Below are 20,241 nucleotides of genomic sequence, written 5' to 3' on the forward strand. Positions count from 1 at the left end.
GAATGCAGACAAGACGCTTTATTTTAAAACGTTAAAAGCGCGTGACCGTCCCAAGCCAAGCCTGATGATTGATTTGCTTTCTGTTTTATTCATCTAAGATATGGAATTTACGCTATTCCGAGAAACTGGTTCATAAATACACACAGAGACTTGGGAGAAAGCCCGAACCTTTGACCAGGAAGAAAGCAAGAGACTATCGCTCGGGCCCAATAAAAACAGATGGTTCGGGGAATTTTATCTCCTAGTAAAAATCCCCTCTGCTCTGAAATTTGGCAGGGAAGGAAAATTACAGCCTGGAGAGTGGCTTTTCTTTCTTTCTTTTTAAATAAAGAAATCTTAAAGCGTGGGGTATTAAGAGAGGAGGTTTCCTTCTTGATCATTACACAGGGGAGGGAGTTGTCCCAAACTTTGACGGAGGAGCCAAGACCCCTCCACACATCTGGAAAGCATCTTCTACCGAGGTAGCCAACACTCGCCTGGATGCAAATCCTGAGCTTAAAAGCAAGCGCTCCTCCCGCTGACTGGCAGTGCCGGGGGCACCGTCTCTGCCCGCTCCACATTCGAAGGGGAGGCAGGAATAAACCCAAGTTGCAGGTAAACGCCTTAAACACCGCCGAGCTCAACACAATCGAGCAGATGCATTTGTCTTCACCACGTACGAAACGCAGGCTCTTCCGTCTTGTTTGCAACTAACCGAATACGAACGCGCCCGACACACTTATCACCCGGCGGGCACCGCTCTGGCGTGAACCAGCGCTTCTGGACCCCGGGCGCCCCGCGGAAAACACCAGCCCGTCCTTTCCCCCTCCGTTTCTCCCCGATGGAAAAGTACATGGCGCCCGGTGCCCAGAATTGCAAAGCGGGAAATCTCCGGGTTCCTCCCAACAAACCACGGCCACGACCTGCTCAGCGCAGATGCCATGCGGCGCGCCCGTGGCACCACCATCTGCCCCGAGCCAGCGCGAGGGACCACCCCGCCACATGTCCCCACGTGGAGCCCCCCCATCTGCCGCTCTGTCCTCAGGCACACGTTACGTACATGGTGCAAGCGCCATAAGCGCTGAAGCGCGATAAGCGCGGAGCGAACATACGTGCGACGCAACTCCCCCCTCCCCCCGCGCCCGCCCTGCCCTGCCCTGCCCTGCCCTGCCCTGACCTGCCCGCGGGGATAGTCCCGGCGCTGGCGGGAGAGTCCCGGCTCCGCCGTGATGCGCCCCGCAACTTCTGCGTGTGTCGCCCCCCACTCCGCGCGCGCCGCTCCGCCTCCGCCTCCGCCTCGCCGCGCGGGGCCGGCCCTACTTCCTCTTAAAGGGGCCGCGCTGCCGCCCGCAGGCGCCACCCCGGGGCGGGCAGCGCAGTGACGATGAGCTCTTGCGAACCGCCTGTGTTACATTGTAGCAATGTGAATGGTCACGTCTGCCCAGGACTTTCACCATCTTTTGCCACCTCCTCCACTGGATGCAGGGGGAAGCGTGCAAATCAAGAATTTTGTGTTGGTTTTGGTTGCACATATCTAGTTGGTCTAATAGCAGGCGCCACCCCGGGGCGGGCAGCGCAGTGACGATGAGCTCTTGCGAACCGCCTGTGTTACATTGTAGCAATGTGAATGGTCACGTCTGCCCAGGACTTTCACCATCTTTTGCCACCTCCTCCACTGGATGCAGGGGGAAGCGTGCAAATCAAGAATTTTGTGTTGGTTTTGGTTGCACATATCTAGTTGGTCTAATAAAAGGGCCGTTGGGGCCATCGTTTCAACCCTTGCACAGTCCATAATAGTAAACGCTCACATTAGATCTGATTTTGGTGTGGATTTATGTACGACAACATCCACGATTCATGTCTGGATTTACTACCGTATTTCTATTAGTAATGTTTTTACGTTGGTGGGCTCTGTTTGAGTATAATATCTAGTATAGTACAGGATAATATATAGTCTTTCGTATAAAGTAGCTCAGTTACTTTGTTCGAACGTGTTTCCGTTATGGTCGTATGTATGTGGTGTTTGGGGGAGCGGGGCATTTACCCAGAGTCCTTAATAATAGGAAAAGTGTGCAAAATGTAGGATAATTTTGGAGGCAACGTATGCCAAACCCATGGGTGTTCACCAGCTTTTGGGTTTTGTTTTTTATTTAATTTGTATCCGGGGCCAAATGAGCCAAAACTAATTCCAAATCCAGGAGACCAGAAGTGGCCCTTGCTCCCGGCAAACATCCTCCACCCATGCCTGGGGCTTCAGATGCTTCCCAGGGATTTGCCCTTTGGCGGGCATCCTACGTGCAGGCCTGAGCCCGGAGGCTGGGGGTTCGGATGCCCCGAGTTTTGCTTGCCCTCGGCCGAACGGCGGCAGGGACAAGCTAGGGAGCAGTCTCCCTTTTCCGTGAAGTCGGCGTGTAGCCGAGATCGTCCCACTGGAAGTGACGGTGGGAGGCTAGCTATGCACCCCCTCGGTCAAGGCCAAGAAAGTGGTTTTCCTCTGCTGGTAGGAAAACCACCTTGGTGGTCATGGGAATCAAAGAGATGCTAAGGAGCCATGAAGCCAGGCGATGACCCCCTGGCGCATGCGGGTGCATGTGCACCCCGAGGTCAGCCGGGCACCCCCTGGAAGCGCCAGCCGCGAAACTGGAAGTGCACTTCTGGTTTCATCGCTGGCTCGGTGATCAGCTGCTGGGGGACCCCCCCTTTGGTGATCTGGTGCCCCCCCAGATTTGGGAGGCACCAGTCGCCCATCCCCTGGCGGGGCTCACAGGGGGGGTGAGCGTTGGGGTGGCCAGGCCCAGGCTGCCCCCGGGGAGGGGCTGAGCCAGGCCCAGCGGCGTCTCCTCAGCCCCGCCCGGAACCCGCGCTCTGTGACGCCCGGAACCGTGGGTGGCGGCGGTGGGGCCGGCGGAGGCAATGGGCACGGCCCGGTGGTTGCTGGGGCTGTGGGTGGCAGCGGCGCTGGCGCTGGGTGTGACGCGGGGCTGCCTGCAGTGTGACCCCGGCTTCACCACCCACTTCACCACTTACAAGCCCCGCTTCAGCCTGTGGCCCTGGGGGCTGGGCGGCAGGTCGGCGGTGACCAAGCTGCTGCAGGCCTGGCCCGGTGACACGCTGCAGGAGCTGGAACTCAGGATCCCCGCCGAGATACGTAAGCGAGTGGCTCGGCCCCGGGCATCAGCCCCAACACAGCCCCATTGCCACAGGACCCGGGGTCTGCAGTGTAGGAAGGGGGTGCGGGAGACACAGGCATCACACCAGAGGAAAGCACACATTTTTTTCCAGGCAAAAAGAAGCCAAATGCTGCTGTCACCAGCCAGGGGCCTGGGGGTGAGCTGTTTAGCTTAAGAGGGAGGCACAAACCAGCAGGGCATCCTGGGAAGGAGTTCGGTGCCCGGTTGTGGGGCTGCGGAATAGGAGCTCCATGACCAGGAGCAGCCAAGCAGCCAGCACAGAGGCTAGCTGGACTGCCGGAGCATCTAGGCCCTAAGAGCATCCAGGAGCAGCCAAGAGGCAGCAGAAGGGGAGCACACAGGCTAGCTGGACTGCTGGAGCAGCCAGGCCATTAGAAAGCAGAGAAGGTCTTTCATGCCCCTGGAATGGAGAGCAAAAGAAGGATGTGGTATATCGGTGATGCTCAACGTTTGTGCCCAGCGAGCTAAGCCAATACCCAGGGCGGGCGGGCAGGTCCCATCCAGCTGTGCGGAGGGGGGCAAAGAAGCAACCTGGCCCCAACCTGGCCTAGGGGGCAATTGGGGCTTGATTCAGCCCCGTGGAGGGGGAGGTGGCATGGCCCAGCCCTTGATCCGGCCATGGGGAGGAGGGGATATGGCCTGGCCCCAATCCAGCTGCAGGTGGGATGGGGGCATAGCTTGGCTCTGACCTGGCACATGGTGTTTGGCAATTTGGCAGGGGCGGGGGGTGGCCTGTGGCCATACTAATTGCCACTGAACCTCCACTGCCAAACTCGCTGACCCTTGGGGACCCCCACAGGCCAGATGCAATGGCTTTGCGGGCCACAGGTTGAGCACCCCTGAACCTGAGAGATTATAATGAGCCATCAAGCACTTGCCCTGGATCCGCCCCTGCCCATCCATCCCCATCAGTGCCCAGCTTCCAGGGCATCTCTGGTCCTATCAGCAAGAGGAGGCTCCCTGTGCACCAAGCCCTGAGAACAGCTCGGTCCTCGACAGGAATGAGCCCCCCCACCCCAGATTTACAAGTGACCCACAGTGCTGTTGGCAGCCTCCCTCCCGCACTGCACCAGCCTGGGAGCGGCTCCATCTGCCCCCACCAGGAAGCCATGTGGCCAGTGCCAGGCGTTCAGTGACTCAGGTCCTGGCAATTCACGAGGGTGGCATATTAAAAACCACCATGTCCAAACCATAACACATTTCCCTCGCTGGGGTTTGCCTGCGTGCCATGTTCTCAGGCGTTTTCCCCAAGCAGCTGGGCTAGCGATGCACAAACGCCCAAATTCTCTTGCAATCACAGGATTGCAGGAGCTGAGGCTTTAAGACCAGGACTGATGAGTTGGCAATACGGGAAGGCTGCCTAGGTAAAGATCCCCGTGATCCTTCTGTGATTCAGCCTGTGATCCCCGTCTGACTCATTTCTCCACTGATCACTTTTGAGCCTTCACCTGCTTTGTCAGTTCATTTGGATGGATTAGAACATGATCTTTGTACCTGTCATGCACCCCTTGCTTTCCCATCTCCCTCGCCCGACTGAAGAGGACTCACTATTCTGGGGAAAGGAGATCGCTTAGTAGAAGGAGGATCTTGAACACAGGCACAGTGGTCTGTGTTTGCTGTATTATTTATCTTAGCAACATCTGAGATGTGGTTTCTGCTATAAGAGGCCTACCGGCTAAAACCCTGAGGTTGCAACACTTGGGCAAGTGTTTGTTCTGTTGCTGTGAGCAGTCTTTTCCCACAGGGCAAAGTGTGCAAGTATTTGGAGGTGGCATATTAAAAATGCTTATTTAAAAAGCATTTGCCCTCTCTGAAATGTCAGGGAGGGGAAAGATCAGTCTCTTCTGCGAGGAGGGAAAGCAAAATGCTGAATTGACAACTGAAGACACCCGAAACGTAACTTTTTCCAGGAGTTACACAGCTCCAAGGTTATGCCGGGACACTTTGACGGAAGGGGATTTGGGAACCAACTCAGTGAGAGTTCAAATGCTTCAGTGAAACATGTAGCAAACTCCCTTACTACATGACTGAATACTCCAAAGCTAACCTGGGAAATGTTGTACTGAGAAGTACCGGAGTTAGCCATGTGTATGTGAAGTTAGGCAGAAGACAGAGCAGTGTGGCCCCGTATGGACCTCAGGGTGCCGCACCACCCTGGGGCACCGCAGGGCACTGCAATATTAGGCCTTCAAACACCTACACATGATTCACAAGATAAACCCAGAGTTTCCCATGGGAATCCATAGTGTCAAAACCACGCTGACCCGTTGTGGTCTTTCTGAGTTCTTGGCCAAGGAATCACATTATTATTTTTCTGTAGTCATGAAATGAAAGCTAAAAGCTGGCATTCCAGCCCAGCAGGGTGTCCCAGGCTCCATGCACGGGTCGCGGGAGGATTTCCCCTTCCCCCCAACCCAAGCTTGCTCCTCCAGGGAAACCCCAGGGGTTTGCTAACCCCAGGGGTAGCAATTCCTTCAGTGTTGCCGCTGACCAGCGAGAGCTCCCCCAGCTAGTTAGCAGCAGCAGTGCAAGCTATTATTCCTTTTCCACACCTTCTGGCAGCCTGCCCTATGCACATGTAGCCAAGTGCATGGCACAATGTCTTCATTGCACAAGGAAAGCAATGCCGCGATTGGGATAAGATCTAGAGCTACCGTAAGATGCCACAGTGCCCTGCCTAGATTTCATAGTGCAAATGAGCAAGATCTAACAGGGATTTAGTCTCTTTGGAGTAAATGTTTGTTCCTGTAAGGCACAGCTGTAAGATGGGATTCACAGACATCCTAGAAGCAGCTAGAAGGAAAGTGCAAGATGGAATTGAGACAACCAGACCCTTAAGGCTATGCTTTCACGCTGCACCTATGGGTAACATCCATTGAAATCAATGAGAATCACTTGGAACCTGATCATTGGGCCCACAAATAGAATAATAGAAAAGGAGGGCTGGAAGAGACCTAAAGGAGGTCACATCTAGTCCAACCCCCTGCTCAAAGCAGGACCACCCCTAGCTAAGTCATCCCAGCCAAGACTTTGTCTAGCCAGGTCTAAAAGCCTCCAAGAATGGAGGATTTTGATTGATTGATTGATTGAATATGATCCCTTCCCTTCCAGTTTATTTTCTATCAGAAGCACTGGTCCTTCCTATTCCAGCTAACGGTACCTTGAAAATGAATTCAAGGAACACATCAGTGAAAAACACATCAGGGAGGAAAGTTAGTTTGTGGTTACTTTTGTCTGAATTCGCCAACTTGTGCTTGTCCTTTGTTAGCACGGATCCCATAGAAATAAGTGCATCTGGAAACTTTTTCTGACTCCAGAAAGGGAGACTGGTTTATTAAAAGTTTGGACTTGCTAAGCACTGCAGGGTCCCTCCTAGAGAATTCCAGCATTCTGCACATTTTTGTTCTTGTAATATTGCTTTCCAGGGGCTCCTCCAATAACATCTACACTTCTTGAGATCAGGAAACGGCAGTTATTTTTAGGAACTTTAATTCAATTAAGGAATATGGATGGAATAAGTTGTTGACATAGCAAACTTGGAGCCTCCTGCTGCTTTATAATCTCCAAGGTGAAAACGAGTTGTGTTAAAAATACCCAGCAACGGAAAGTAACTCTGCAAAGCAGCAGCTGGCCACTCTCTGAAAATACACCTGATAATGGTGATTTGATTTCTGTGATAGTCTGTGTCAGCCACTCATTTCCATTCTGGCCTACTGGTCTTGATGTCAGGCAATAGCATGTTCCCAAAAGCAGTACTGCCAACTTATTTTTGCTGTTAATCCTCTGTGCCAGCTCCCAGGATCAGATGGATATGGGAGATTTTCAGCTTTCACTCTTTTTCATGGCAGCAGAGAAAAGCTTGAGAATGTGTCCTGTACTCTACCGGTCCCAAAATCAGAAGAGAAATTAAAAAAGAAGACCCCCTTTATATTTTTGCATTTGAATATTTTGATTTTGAAGGCAGACTGGTGACTTTTACATGCCTGTTTTTTAATGCTTAGGGCTGGGGAGACTACAGGTTGAGCATATATTTGAAACCCAGTTTGCTCTAGTTTTCAGATGAACTAGTTTAAGGCCTCTTAGCCCCAAACACAGTGTTTTAATAGGTGTTTAGACGAAGGGCGTCTCCAACTTGTTTTTGACTTGTCCACGATCATCTCTCACTCTGAGCAGCAAGGCGTAGTTGCTGAAACAGGTACTTGGCATTTCTAGTGGCAAAAGGGATTGAAAATGGTATTCCCTTGTCTCTCTTCTGCCTTTTCAGCTATGAATTGCCTGCATCATATTGCAGTCAGGGTGTATGAGAGACTTGACAAGCTGCTGCAGAACAAGCGGCACTCGAAAGGTGAGCGGGCTGGGTCATGGGGAAGTGTCAGTGATCAGGAATTTGCTGCCTCGACAGGAAGCAAAATGGCAAAGCTTGCCCTGAAGTCAGGAAATGTGGCTGGGCGGCAGCTGCATGGGAAGGAATCTGGAGAAAATAAACTGAAGTGGAAAAATTAGACTTTGGGACTTGATTTTGAGAACTGCTGAATGCATAAAACTCCCATGGGCCGCCCAGGATCAGGGCCATGTTCCATAAGTGGTATCCCCAGAGCTCTGCTGGCAACCAAAGAGAAGCATTAGCTTTACAAGTCAAGTGATAAACATTTCAGTCCCATGCTGATAGAGGATCTGCAGACTGGGGGTGAGAGCATGGATCTATGCTCTTTTTACTCACTTCCCATGTTCAGAGACAACTTGATTATTTCCCTGCCTGCCCCCCACTCTTCCCCTCCCCCGCAAAAAAGAAAAAAATTGGCTTCTTTTTCTGCCTCTGTTTCATAAAAAATGCTGTAGCATAAAAAAAATCCAAAACATCAAGTCTCTTTTTGCTGGGAGAACTGGGAGCTTTCTCGGTTCTTCATTGCAAAAGAGGGGAATTAAATCTTTGTTTCTTCCCAATTATATGTTGAGTGTTAAATAGGTTTTTAATACGGAGATCTGAAAGCTAAGACTTCTAGACCCCCCAGATGAGTATCACTTTGTCGTCTCAGTTAATTAGGTTTCACATCTGTGTTATTTGTGATGCCACAATCCAGATGTCCTTGAGATCTTCCAGGAAAAAAACAAGTTAGACAAGACACTGCATTTCCAACATGAAAAAATAAGCAAGCAGGAACTGCCCCCCTTCTCCTGTTCTGAGAACGGACACAGGCTGCCAATATGCATCAAAGAGCAGCAAAACAAATAAGCCACAGGCCTGTTTTCTGCAGGTTCCCTATAACATGGAGTGAAAGTCATGCCCATGTATTGGGATCCAGGCAAGGGTTATAGCAAACGCTCATCTAATGTCCTGCTTGCAGTCGAGATCCTTATTACTATCTTGCAGAAGTCCCAGCCAGGGATCAGAGCCCCATTGTGCTAAGAGCTGAAAATAACACAGAATAAGTCTCTGCCCCAAACAGCTAAAGGGCACATTTAAGGTATCTGGGGCCCTCCGACTGCAGATGGTCTCCTAGTGGATTCTCAAAGAGCCCAGACATCCAATATCCACTGATGAGACAGAGGGGCCAGGCAGATTTAAAACCCCGACAAATCACATATTTGCATCTGCCTTTCCAAACCCAGCCCTTACGTTCTACGACAAAAGACGACACACAGATACAGACTGAAAGCAGAGCACAGGAGACCACTGAGATGGGACTGGTCGCTTCTTTTAGATGGATTCAAGCAAATCTGCAAACCCAGTTTTCTCATAGCTGCCAAGGACATGTACAGGCATTTGTTGCTTCCCTGCAACAAACCTGTGGAATAACTAAAGGCAGCTCTAGGCAGATGTTTGGCGTCAGAAGAAGAGAAGCCAAACCTCGGGGAAAATTGCTACCAGGAATTTGGGCCCTTAGTTGCTTATGTTGCAGGAGCACTTAGGACATAAGCAGATAAAGGCTGTGCTGCACTCGGCGCTGTGCACACAAGTAGTGGTGCCTACCCCTGCTCAAAAGGACTGATGCATCTTCCTTCTTCCCTCTCCCTCAGCTGTTCTCCTTAAAGATCTCCGTTCCATTTTTCGGGAGCAGGTCCAGATGCTGCGGAAGGCCATAATCGAAAGTGAGCTTTTCCCGGTTCCTTTGCCCAGGGTCAGGCCGTGGGATGAGGTTCCAGTTGTCCACACCTTTGGTGGGTGGTTGTGGGGGTAAACAGGGAGGGAAATAGTGCAAGGGGCAAGACTCAGTAAGCGGCCCTCCTCCCGGAATAATTGCCCACCCCTGGACTAGCCACGTGACAGGTAGTCAGGGGCAGCTAAATATTAATTTTCTAAATTTTTTAGGGGCCCCACGGGCTGGATAGAACGGCCTGGCAGGCTGCATCTGGCCCACGGGCCGCGTTTTGCCCACCCCTGAGCTAGTCTAAAGGCGGCTTGACAGCGCGCACAGACACCGCAATCATACCTCTGGATTGCAGAGCAGACAAACCTGACACCTCCCTGTACCTCAGGTCCGTGGCATGGGGATAATGCCTGATAATGTCTGATCTCATACCAAAGGCGGAGAGGTGCTCAGGGATTATATTGGTGAGGTAGGCACCATGCATAGACAGTGCCTTTAATGCAGGCTGTTGAAGGAGAGAAGATGAAACAAAGGCTCTTCTCTCCTGATCGGCTCTCTCTGCTTTCCCTAGGCAGAATGAAGTGTGAGCGGCACTGCGGTAAGTGAGGGGAGTTCATTGCTAATGATCTAGATCGGGGCCTCCACGCAGCAACCTCCCTTGGAGGTAGCCAAAGCAAGGCTGTGGTGACCCCCGAGACCTCCTTGCAACCCCAGGGTGGGAATCCCTGACCCAGCCAGTGCAACAGGGGTGAATCCACAGGTCACCCAGGGTGAATCCACTCCTAGCTGCCCAAGTCAGTGGCACCTTTGTGCTGACTTCCATAGGGCAGCGGCGTGAGCCCACCCTGCTCAGCTCCAGCTGAGCCAGATGTTATTGCACAACAAATACTTGTCATCAAGGTCTATCTTGCTCAGTGACTTTCCTTTTTGTACGCTGCAGGAATTGCCCAGTATGACACGGTCTCGTGCACAACCTGCGACTTCTCCTCGACGCCCTGCTTTGGATATAACTGCGAGTAGGGAGCACTTTTTATATGGAGCGTGCGTCCGAGTGAGAATTGCCCAGCAACCCTCCCCGGCCTTTGCCCAGCTATCGCCATAATTGTCTAAGCAGGGGGAGAGGAAATTAATATTCAATAAGAACAGAGCATTACACATGCTGGGGATTAGCCAGGTGCTCTCTGTTTCCCCTGCACCAACAGACAAACACTCCCTAGCAATGTCCCTACCTGCAAGTCTAAGCATCTTTCACCCGCGGGCGTATTCACAGCTTCTTTTTCTTTGCTAGGTCATCAGAGGAGTGGGAAGAGGCTCTGAAAGGCCTTTTTGCCTACATGTAAGTGCCAGTTCAGCACTCAGCTGTGCAAGCCAGTCTCTAAGGCTGTGTCTGCACTAGGAGAGAAAAGATTTAATATGTTATGCATGCAGCGTTGTCTTAGAGAACACAGACCCTTCAGAGCAAGGATTGGGCTTGTGCTGTTAATTCATCCCATGGGGTTTTGATCAGCTTCAAATGTAGGACCCTGATCCTGTAACCTTTGCTCACGTGAGCAAGTGTGTAAACTGGAATGACTCCAAGCCCGAGCATTTGCGGAAATGCTCGTCAAGCCATAAGTTTCGGACTCAGCGGTTTGCAGGGGGTGCAGCAGGGTGGGAAACCGGTCCCCAAACCTACCTTTAACCCTTTTGGTCCCATCTAAGAGTTCAAGTGCATGGGGTAAGGATGTTGCTCTGAGATGTCCTCACACGATGGGCGCAGAGTGGCAGTAGGGCAGGGGTGGCTGCTTGCTTGCCCTGTTACCAAGAACGTGGAGCTGTGACACTATCTGGAGTCCCGGGTCCAGTTTTGGGTCCCCACTGCAGAAAGGATGCGGACAAATTGGAGAAAGTCCAGGGGAAGGCAACAAAAATGGTGTGGGCGCTGGGGAACACGGCTTACGAGGAAAGCCTGGGGGAGCTGGGCTTAGTTAGTCTAGAGAAGAGAAGATGGAGAGAGGATTTAGTAGCAGCCTTCAACTCCCTGCAGGGGTGGTCCAAAGAGGATGGAGCTGGGCTGTTCTCAGTGGGGGCAGACGACAGGACAAGGAGCAATGGGCTCAAGTTGCAGCAAGGGAAGTTTAGGTTAGATATTGGGAAGAATTTTCTCTCTAGAAGGGAAGTAAAACACTGGAACCGGTTACCCCCGGAGGTGGTGGAAGCTCCATCCTTGGAGGTTTTCAAAACCCGGCTGGACAAAGCCTTGGCTGGGGTGATGTAGTTGGGGCTGGTCCTGCTTTGAGCAGGGGGTTGGACTAGATGTGACCTCCTGAGGTCCCTTCCAGCCCTCACTTTCTATGACTCTGTTGGGGTAAAGAAATTAGAGTCCTCCCAGACCAAAATGCACGAAAGCTTTCTGACCCCCTGTGGTCAGGCTTTTAATTGGGGGTGGGAGAGGTGAGGCAGAGGCCCCTCTCTGCAAGGACATGGTGGAAGCACTGCCTTAGCAAGGGGTGACACTTTCTACCAGAAACTCTCCCAGGCCGTGCGAGGTGGTGGGCTGGTGTCTTCCGCCCCTGGCTGGCAGATGGCACCTACTACACTTGGCTTGGAGAAAGGGAAGTGGAGGGAACTTAAGCTGGACTCTTGATTTCCTCTTTGTCAGCTCCGAGAACGACAGTGCTAGTTTTGCATTTGCATCAGGAAATCCATGCCCGGGTTCAGATCTCTGCTGCCCTGGGGTCGGTCAGGTCCAACACCGTTGGCTGCCATTCAGGCTAACAAGGCAGCTGGGAAGGCAGATTTGGGGTGTCTGTGCCCTCTGCTCAGGCTGGTCCTGTGCTGGGCACCTCCCAGCCTCCTTGTATAAAGCCAGGAGTCCCAGAGCAGGACAAGACAAGGAAAAAGCCATCGAGCTACTGGGGGAACTCTTGCAGGTCGATTTTCATTGTGTTTTTTTTTTCTTCCCCCTTTTCTTTTTCAGAAAAAATATCCCTACGTAAGTTGGCCATTTCTGTCTTTGCCAACTGGAGGTAGTCTCTGACGGTGGGACCAGGAGCAAGTAATTTCTGTTACTGCTGGGACAGAGGGACTTGAAATGCTCCAGACCTTTGCCAGAGGCCCAGCCAGGGGGTTTCTGATCCCCTAGCAGAAGGGGAGGGGGTCTGTTCCCATAGGGTCAGGGTCTCATTCCACCGACAGTTGCAAATCCACAGTAACCCCAGAAAAATCAGTGGCATTACGCCGGGGTAAGCGAGATCCCAATGGAGTCCCTGCTCAGGAAGGAGGTGCTGTATCGCCCAGGGTGCTGGCAACCCAGGCCGGGATTCATTGCTGTAAGGGTCTGGCAGCAAAGAGGGCAGTAATGTCACCGTCCAGCTGTTTCCCTGGCGGGTGGAGATGTTCCCAGCACTTCCAAAGAAAACAGAGGGCTTGCATCTCCCTGCCCTCATCTCACCTGCCTGAAGGAGAAGGGTTGGAAGTTTCCCCTCCAAACAGAGGGGGAACTTGCTCCCTTGCTACCTCTGGCTGTTCCCGGGACCTCTGGAGTGGGAGGGTGGCGTGGAAAGAAGCATCGCTGCCTCAGTCCTACCCAGAAGACATGTGCAGATGTTGGTCCCCTGGAGGCGACAGGATCTGCCTCTGCCGACCGTCAGCTGTTTGAATGCCTGGGCATTAAACAGCTGCAGGCAGCAAGATCTCCTGCAGGCACACAGCTCCAAACGGGGCATCAAGCTAGGCCCGAGTGGATGAGAAGCCTCCAGCTTAGGACTCAGCCTCCAATCCTGGCTGGGGAGTTCACCCAAGCAATCACCTCTCTCATGGGCGAGGAATGGAGGCTGGAGCTGCTCCTGGGGACATACGAGTGCCTATTGCAGCAATGCATTCAGCAGCTTTCCGGCAGGTCATCTCAGCTTTTATTTTCTAATCAGGAAATCAGAAGACTGGGCCGTTACCTTGAGACGAATCCCTGGCTTCCAGTGAGTGTTGCTTACTCTCTCTCTTGCTTCAAGAGACCGGGCCTTCCAGCAGGTTCCCCGCAGGCAGTCTGGGGAGCCATCTGCCAGGGGAATCCCAGGCTCTGGGCCCGTATGTCACTGCAGATGTGAGGGTACAACCAGCTCATTAGACAAATGGGCCCGATTCAGAGAGGTATTTCAGGCACTTAACTTCTGTCCCCAACTTCTCACTGGATGGACAGGTCCCTTAATGTTCAGCACCATGGACCAGGAATCGGCTCCTGTTGGCAGCCGTGTCCCCGTATGGTGCTTTGAATAACCACTTGCTTTGGGACCTGGGAGTGGGATGTGCCTTTTTTAGCCCAGCCTGCTCAGACCCTTTAACCTTTACGATGATTGTAGAGTCTGGATGACCAGTGGCAAAAGCGCATGCCGTCGGGGGTCAGAGGTTTGAGCTCTGCCACTGACTGGCCAGGTGACCTGGGGGCTGTCACCTCTCTCCATTGCTTGTGCATCCAGATCCTATTTTGAACAAATGACTTGTGTGCACACCTTGCACAAGGGAGCCTCATGCTTGTTTGGGGCCGGCAGGCTTTGCTGCAATCCTACGATCCTGTTTTAGTGACAGCAAGGCCATGTTCTGATTCTGAAGGACAGCGGGTAGGGTATGGCTTCACTGCTGGGGTATCACACCACTCTCTAACAACCAATTCTCTGTCTTTCAGCAACTGCTCATCCACCAGGTAAGCACGCATGGCAGAGAGCAACGGATCGTTTTACTTCGAGGTGTAACCAGCATCCTGATCACTCAGAGTGCTGCGCTGCACAGGGAGGCTTTCCCTGGCTGCTCTCAGCACTGACTGGCTGCGGTGATTCCTTGTTTGCTGCTTCGTGGGTTAGTCTCTTAAGATGAGACAGAGGGGCAAATATTATAGCCAGATGGTTTTCATTCCCCCATCCCACATCTATATATGTGCATGCGTGTATACGTACATATATACATACACACATTATATATGTACACACCTATATATCCCACCCCCCAGGGTGCATACAAAACCAGTGGTTCTCAACCTTTTTGACACAAGGCACCCCTGCATAACGTTTGTGAACTGAGTGTGCACCCAATTTAAAAGCATTACAGTGCTTATCTCCTTGCAGAGGGGCCAGGCAGAGTGGGTAGAGGATGGTCCAGGCTGTGACAAGCCTGAGCCAGTGATTATCTACTTATCACCTTACACCTTACTGATCTCCTTGGGGGCACCCTGGTTGAGAATCACCAACACAGACAAATTCGACAACACTAAAACCTGGGAATTCACATGTCCAAAAAGTTGGGATTTTACCTTTAGGTGAAAATCTCAGAAATCCCAAACTGCTGAGCACTTCCTGCCCCTCACCCCAACATTGTTTCACCATTTAAAGCATTTTAACTTTTATTCTATTGATTGAACATGCCCCCCAAGCTGTATTAAAAGGGTTAACTGAGCAATTGACACAGTGTTGGACTGGGCACTATTCTGACTTATTTGCCAAAAACTTTCCTTTGAACCAAAATATTTTCTGCATTTCAATCACAAGTAAACCCCAAATCTCCCAGGCCCCAGGCCTCTACTGCTGGGTGGGCTGTTCTCAGACCGGCATCTCCTTTCATTGGCTGTTAACAAACTCTCTTGTCCCTTCAGCTTCCTGCCCTTCAGGCCCAATTTCACTCACGAGCCTGTTGCAAGTATTTTGCAGTCCGTAGCAGTTCCTATGTCTGCAGGGGAGCGGAAAGGGAGGCAAGAGGTTATCCCTTGGGAGCTAAGGCTCAGAGCTGCCCGAGTGCTGGAGTCCTGGTACATGAAGACTCAAAGCCCCAGCAGTCTATACTGTCGGGATGCAACAAAACCAACATGGAAACAAAATCATGCCACGAGCATCACGGGGTATCAAACACAGACCCTCAGGCCCTTAGCTTGAAAACCTCACCCTCACACTTCAACCATGCCCTTGCTTTGCTGTAAAGGTGCATCAAGGGGCTAAATGACCCACCAGCCGAGGCAAACAAAGAGCAGGCTGGGTTCAGGGCTTGCCTCCAGGGCTATAGACATAGTTTATGCAACTTTGAATTTTTTGTTGACTTTTTCTTGCGCTCCCAGCATCAAGGCATCCTGCCGAAAACAATCTTCTGCATAATCACATTAAGATTTCCCTCCCAGACCCTTAAGTCCGTGTAGGTCTTAGAACCATGCACCAAGAGCAGCAGTTACCTACTGGCACCCATCGGAGCCGGATTGGCTTGATGCTAGCACCCCCTGCCAAGGCAGAGCAGGAACTCAAGGCTCTATACATTGTTTTCTGCATAGCTGACGCTGGATGCTGCCCATTTAGCGTGGCACCTGCCGAGAAGCAGGCAACCTTTCGGATCCAGCAGGATTTTGTTTGCTACTAAAACTATGTAATCTTGATTTTTATCTTGCTTCCCTACAGCCCAGCAATGCTCAACTTTGAAAGTAAGTTGATAAGATGGCTTTTCTTCTGGCTTCAGGGGGAAGGAGGATAGCATACTGGGGCATAGTCAGTATTTTGGCTCCCCTGCCTCCAAGCCCCACAGGGAGTAGCATAGACAGCATTTTAGCCATGGAGTAGTTGCCTCAGTGGCAGTGCCTAAAACAGAGCCAAGGACAAAGGGTGGCAGCCCAGGGTGGCAAATGGCTTCCAGTGTGGCTAATGCACCTGAACGTATTAATCTCCATCACGCGATGGAAGATGCAGCTTGCAGACATCTGAACAGGAGAGCTGGAGTTCTTTTGATAGCCCGCAAAGGTAGCCGCCTGCTTTTACGCTGTTTGTTGGGGCCTTACCTGTAGCTGACATCTATAGAAGCAGCAGGTGGAGAAACAGGGCAAAAAGAAGGTATTTCAAAAGAGAGGAATTAAACTGCACAACTGAGCAGAGTGTGGAACAATGTCTGGAAGGTACAAGCTGTATTTCCAGTGCAGAGAAGTTGTCAAGCCCCTCCTCCAGAACCAATGTAGGCAGCAGAGAGCTCACGCCTTCTGCCTACCCTCACACCAGGCGTGCGCGTGCTGTTTTTAGCTTTTGTCAACAAGGGAAAAGGAGAGGATTGCTGCTTCATTAATCAAGGGACAGATGCCAGGGGCAGGCATGTGCCATGCTGCTTTGCTGCCCCTGTCCTAGCTTTGCCACAACTGGAAATCATACTTCTATGTGGACAAATGCTGCCTAGAAGTTAGGATGTCTGGCCAGACTCTTCACTTCTGACCTAAGGCACATTTTTGTGAACTCTGATCTGTTTCCTTTGCTCTTTCATCCCCAAACTGAAGCCACAGTAAAGAGATGTGCCCTTTCTGCATAGTGATTACAAAGGCTCCAGTTGTTTGGTGCTTCCCTTTGCTACTACAAGGAGCACATGTAAATACAAACACACTTCTCCCAGCTGGGGTTTTAATGTAGAACAGCTGGGTCTGGCTCTTTGCTTCAAAGGCTGTTTAATTTCCAGCCCACACCAAGCTCCTTTGAGTTCAGAGGTTGCAGCAGCTCCATTCCCCACAGGAGCTCACACAATGCTCATCCGTTTCAGGACAGTTAAAAATGTTCATGCTCTGTTGTGTTTCCTCTGTCTCCAAGGGATAAATGCCACCATGTCCGAGACCTGGCACACCATGCTTGAGAACAGCACTGAAGGACAGCAAATGGACAGGAGTCTCCCAGAAAGAAAAATTGACTGCTGAGCCACTTTTCTATTACATGCACAGAGCCTGGTGTCCAGTAAAATTAAATACCTAGGTAAAGAGATGTTTGGGAAGGAAATGATTGTTTACTTGCCCGGACAGCACATTTTCAGCTGAGTGTAAAACATGAAGCAGGCACCCAAGTACAACACAGTCTTCACAGATGCATCTCAGGGACATGTTGCCATTTCTTTTCATGTTAGGGTGCTAGTCAGGCTCTGTCCTCAAGTCTTAAATCATTATATGCATTTCTTACCATACCTTTGGTCTCCACAGCCATTTCTATACACAGAATTCCCTAGTGTCAGCCTTATCCTGTTGGACTTATACAGCGAGACCAACATTTAAAGCCACTGGGCACCAGAAGGGACTATGAAATTACTGGTGCCAGGGTAAGACTGATGCATTAAAACAGGAATGAACTGCAAGACCTACAGAGGGGGAACAAAAGTTCAGCAGAGCCAATGATGGGCTCCAGAAGCAGGGCTGGTAGCTCTGCCTATCAAGTCTTCTTGACATTTCCAGTTTTCATACCATTTTTAGTTGCCTTCTCTCTCTCAGGCTGGTTTTCACTGATGACATCCTGCTTCTGCCGCCGGTTCCTCTGGCTGTGGACAAACTATGCAATTAAAGCTAGTTAACAGTGGTGATTTACCACAGAACATGCCATGCTTGCCCCTGCCCCCCCAGTAGGAAATGTTAAACTCAGTTCACCCTGAATGAAATGGGATTAAGTTGCCACATACTCAGGGTTGTTTTTTTTTTAACCATGAAATAATTGTGGGCACACAGGGTTAGTGTCATGAGTTATCTATCCCATGTTCTGTTATTCACTTAATGCAATTTGTTCCCACTGTTAGCTAAGGTCCAAACAGTGGGTCTAACGGCCAGGTGGGTGTCAATATGTGAATGTAATCTATTACTAGGCATCAGTCCAGTCCTACAGGGGTACTTAAAAAGGACAATAGCATTCAGACTGCATTTAGATGGTCCATGCATCCTCAAGTCCCCATGTGCATATGCATAACAGTCCAGTCATGACCATTCTCCTGCAGGCTGGGCTTGTACTGGGAATTAATCAGGTTTTGTACTGGACAACACTCTTCTTTAAGCCCCATGCCCCATTCACTGCACAAATGAGGTGTGGAGTGAATGAGGCAGGGGATTGCAAGGAAAAACTTCATGCCCAAGACACATGAATATTGCTGTGGAGAACAGATTATTCTGTCCCTGCTTCTACCCAGATTCTGTCCCTACCCAAGGCTCCTAACATGATGCTGGGCAAATCACTTGGGATTTTTAACAGTGGACACTAATGGTTTCTTCTGATTCTCAGTGCCTGACTCAAGACCTTGGCTGCTGGCTTGTAGATATGGTTTCAACATGCAAAAATGCTACGTGATGCCAAGTACTCAGAAAATGCCCAGTGCTAAGTGTCTAGCGGGCACTAAAAATTAGAGAACACAACCCTCACCTGTGCTTAAAATTCTCACCTGCAGGAGTGACACCATCCCCTCCCTGTCCAGGGGTGATGTGAATATAAAAATCAATGTTTGTGAGGCTGTAACAGAAACTTTTATTGATGAGCAGCAGAGAAAATGTATGAAAGGCCATAATTAACTGTCTTCAGAACAGTTTGAATGCGGTGCTATAAATCAGACATACAATGAACAGAGACAAAATATCGAACAGCTGTTCATTACTCAGTACCATTTATTCTATGCTTTAAATGGGACTGTGTAATTAGACAATCATATGTACACAAAAGGAGCCTGAATTCTCAGGCTAACACTTTCAGCTTTCCCACCTTCTGAGTGATTGAGGTGGCAATAGAAAAAAATCAATGTTCCTTTAACATAGTTTGCATGTGGTCAGATATGAAGGGTCCCCACAAAAGCAGGCAGTTTCGGGCTACAGGACTTGTGCAGTGGTGGGGTTTCCTGACAACACACACATCTTCCAGTTCCAAGAACAGCACACAGAAAGACATCTATAAGCTTTAAACAGGAGTGAAGATACAGTTTTCACTTAGGCCAGCTGAATAATTTCTTTTCCCTGCACTGTATGGGTTGGAGGAACCATTTGCAATACTGTCTTTTAGCAAAGGGACCTAAAATGGATGTCCTGACCTCTTGTGGTCATTAACAATTGGTATGGAGAGGAACTTTGGTTGCTGTTAAATCAGGCAATAAATATAGGTTAATTCAAGAGGCATTAATAGTATAAATTCAAACCTTCACACCAGAGGACTCCTTTCTGTATGCTGTCTTCACAGCTTTCAGTCAAGAGCCCTTGCTACCCATCAAGAGAGCTGATAATCAAGTATCACTTGTTAATATGCATTAGAAAGGTAGAACTGGGAGGTATTCCTGGGTCAATCCTGTCTTCAGCTCTTGCAGGAAGCCATGTCAGATACTCTACTTCAGAAACTCAGCACATTCCAGCTCTTAAAAACCACTTGGGTGTCTTGCCCCACTTTATCAGTTCTGGTCTTGGAGCACTTACACTGTGCCTTCGTGAACTTTCGCCTTTTGCCATTTTAGGTTGAGAGCCCATTTGTACTTCCCTGTGCTAAGCTCTCAGGCAGCCTAAGGAACTACTGGCTCCAACCCACAGTTGCCTGCACTTTGGTGTTGTGCAAAACTGCATTTAGTAGAGTTTGGTCCCACAGTCGGGTTTCCCTCTTAATAAAAGGCAGTAGGAATAGGAAGGTGTTATAATAATCAAAATGAACTTTTTTGAAATTTTATTGGATCATCTTGACACAAAATCGTTACAGCAGCTTGTGGTATGTTTTTCTTTTCTTTGTAAGGGAATGTTGATAGCAAATAAATTTCTTTTAATATAACACATCATACAGTTTCAAAATTCTAGAATCACCGCACAGGATTCTGTAAGAGAAGAGACTACATGCTAAAGTGACAATTTTCATCCATGAATTTTGTTTTTTAAAAAAACCCCCACTAATTAAGGAACATTATCCTTTAAGACAATTTTATATGTTCAGTTTCTAATACATGAACTGGCTAACCAAGGGAGGTTGACCAATACCAGACACTACCACTTCACCAGCAGAGGAACCTGCTGCAAAGGGGTTCCTGCCGTACTCAAGCACAGACAGAACAGGATGCAGGTCCTAGCAATAAAACCATAGCAGAGCCTTTAAAAACCAACCTAGTATGGGGTAAAGTATAAAGAGCACAATCTATGTTTAACATAGTACATTAAATTAACCCAAAGGATAAAGATCCCTGTCCCATACAGGTAGGGTTTTCTGTAGAAGCCTACTGTGCAATAAGGACTCCTGCTG

General features: G+C 50.1%; 2 protein-coding genes across 3 annotated transcripts in view; one reads left to right on the forward strand and one right to left on the reverse strand.

The window, feature by feature from the left end:
* The window catches only part of MOB3A (MOB kinase activator 3A), an 18,712-nt gene extending 17,503 nt beyond the window's left edge, over positions 1 to 1,209 (reverse strand). Inside the window, exon 1 of one of the 2 annotated variants that reach the window (XM_006037158.3) lies at positions 1,157 to 1,209. Coding sequence is in view for 1 of the 2 variants with exons in the window: in XM_006037156.3 (XP_006037218.1) it covers positions 1,040 to 1,055 (16 nt within the window). In the remaining variant the exon portion in view is untranslated. Of the gene's footprint in view, positions 1 to 1,039; positions 1,060 to 1,156 lie in introns of those variants that run through there. The other variant, XM_006037156.3, reaches the window with a different exon arrangement.
* A 1,683-nt stretch (positions 1,210 to 2,892) lies between these two features.
* On the forward strand, positions 2,893 to 16,931 carry IZUMO4 (IZUMO family member 4). Its single transcript, XM_006037168.1, has 11 exons — positions 2,893 to 3,127; positions 7,435 to 7,515; positions 9,189 to 9,260; positions 9,831 to 9,857; positions 10,200 to 10,275; positions 10,548 to 10,595; positions 12,219 to 12,233; positions 13,168 to 13,215; positions 13,920 to 13,937; positions 15,667 to 15,689; positions 16,828 to 16,931. Exons 1-11 carry the CDS (start codon positions 2,893 to 2,895, stop codon positions 16,929 to 16,931), a joined length of 747 nt encoding a protein of 248 aa, XP_006037230.1.
* The last annotated feature ends 3,310 nt before the right edge of the window (positions 16,932 to 20,241 follow it).

Source organism: Alligator sinensis, unplaced genomic scaffold, assembly GCF_000455745.1.
Source record: "Alligator sinensis unplaced genomic scaffold, ASM45574v1 scaffold1960_1, whole genome shotgun sequence".
NCBI lineage: Eukaryota > Metazoa > Chordata > Crocodylia > Alligatoridae > Alligator > Alligator sinensis.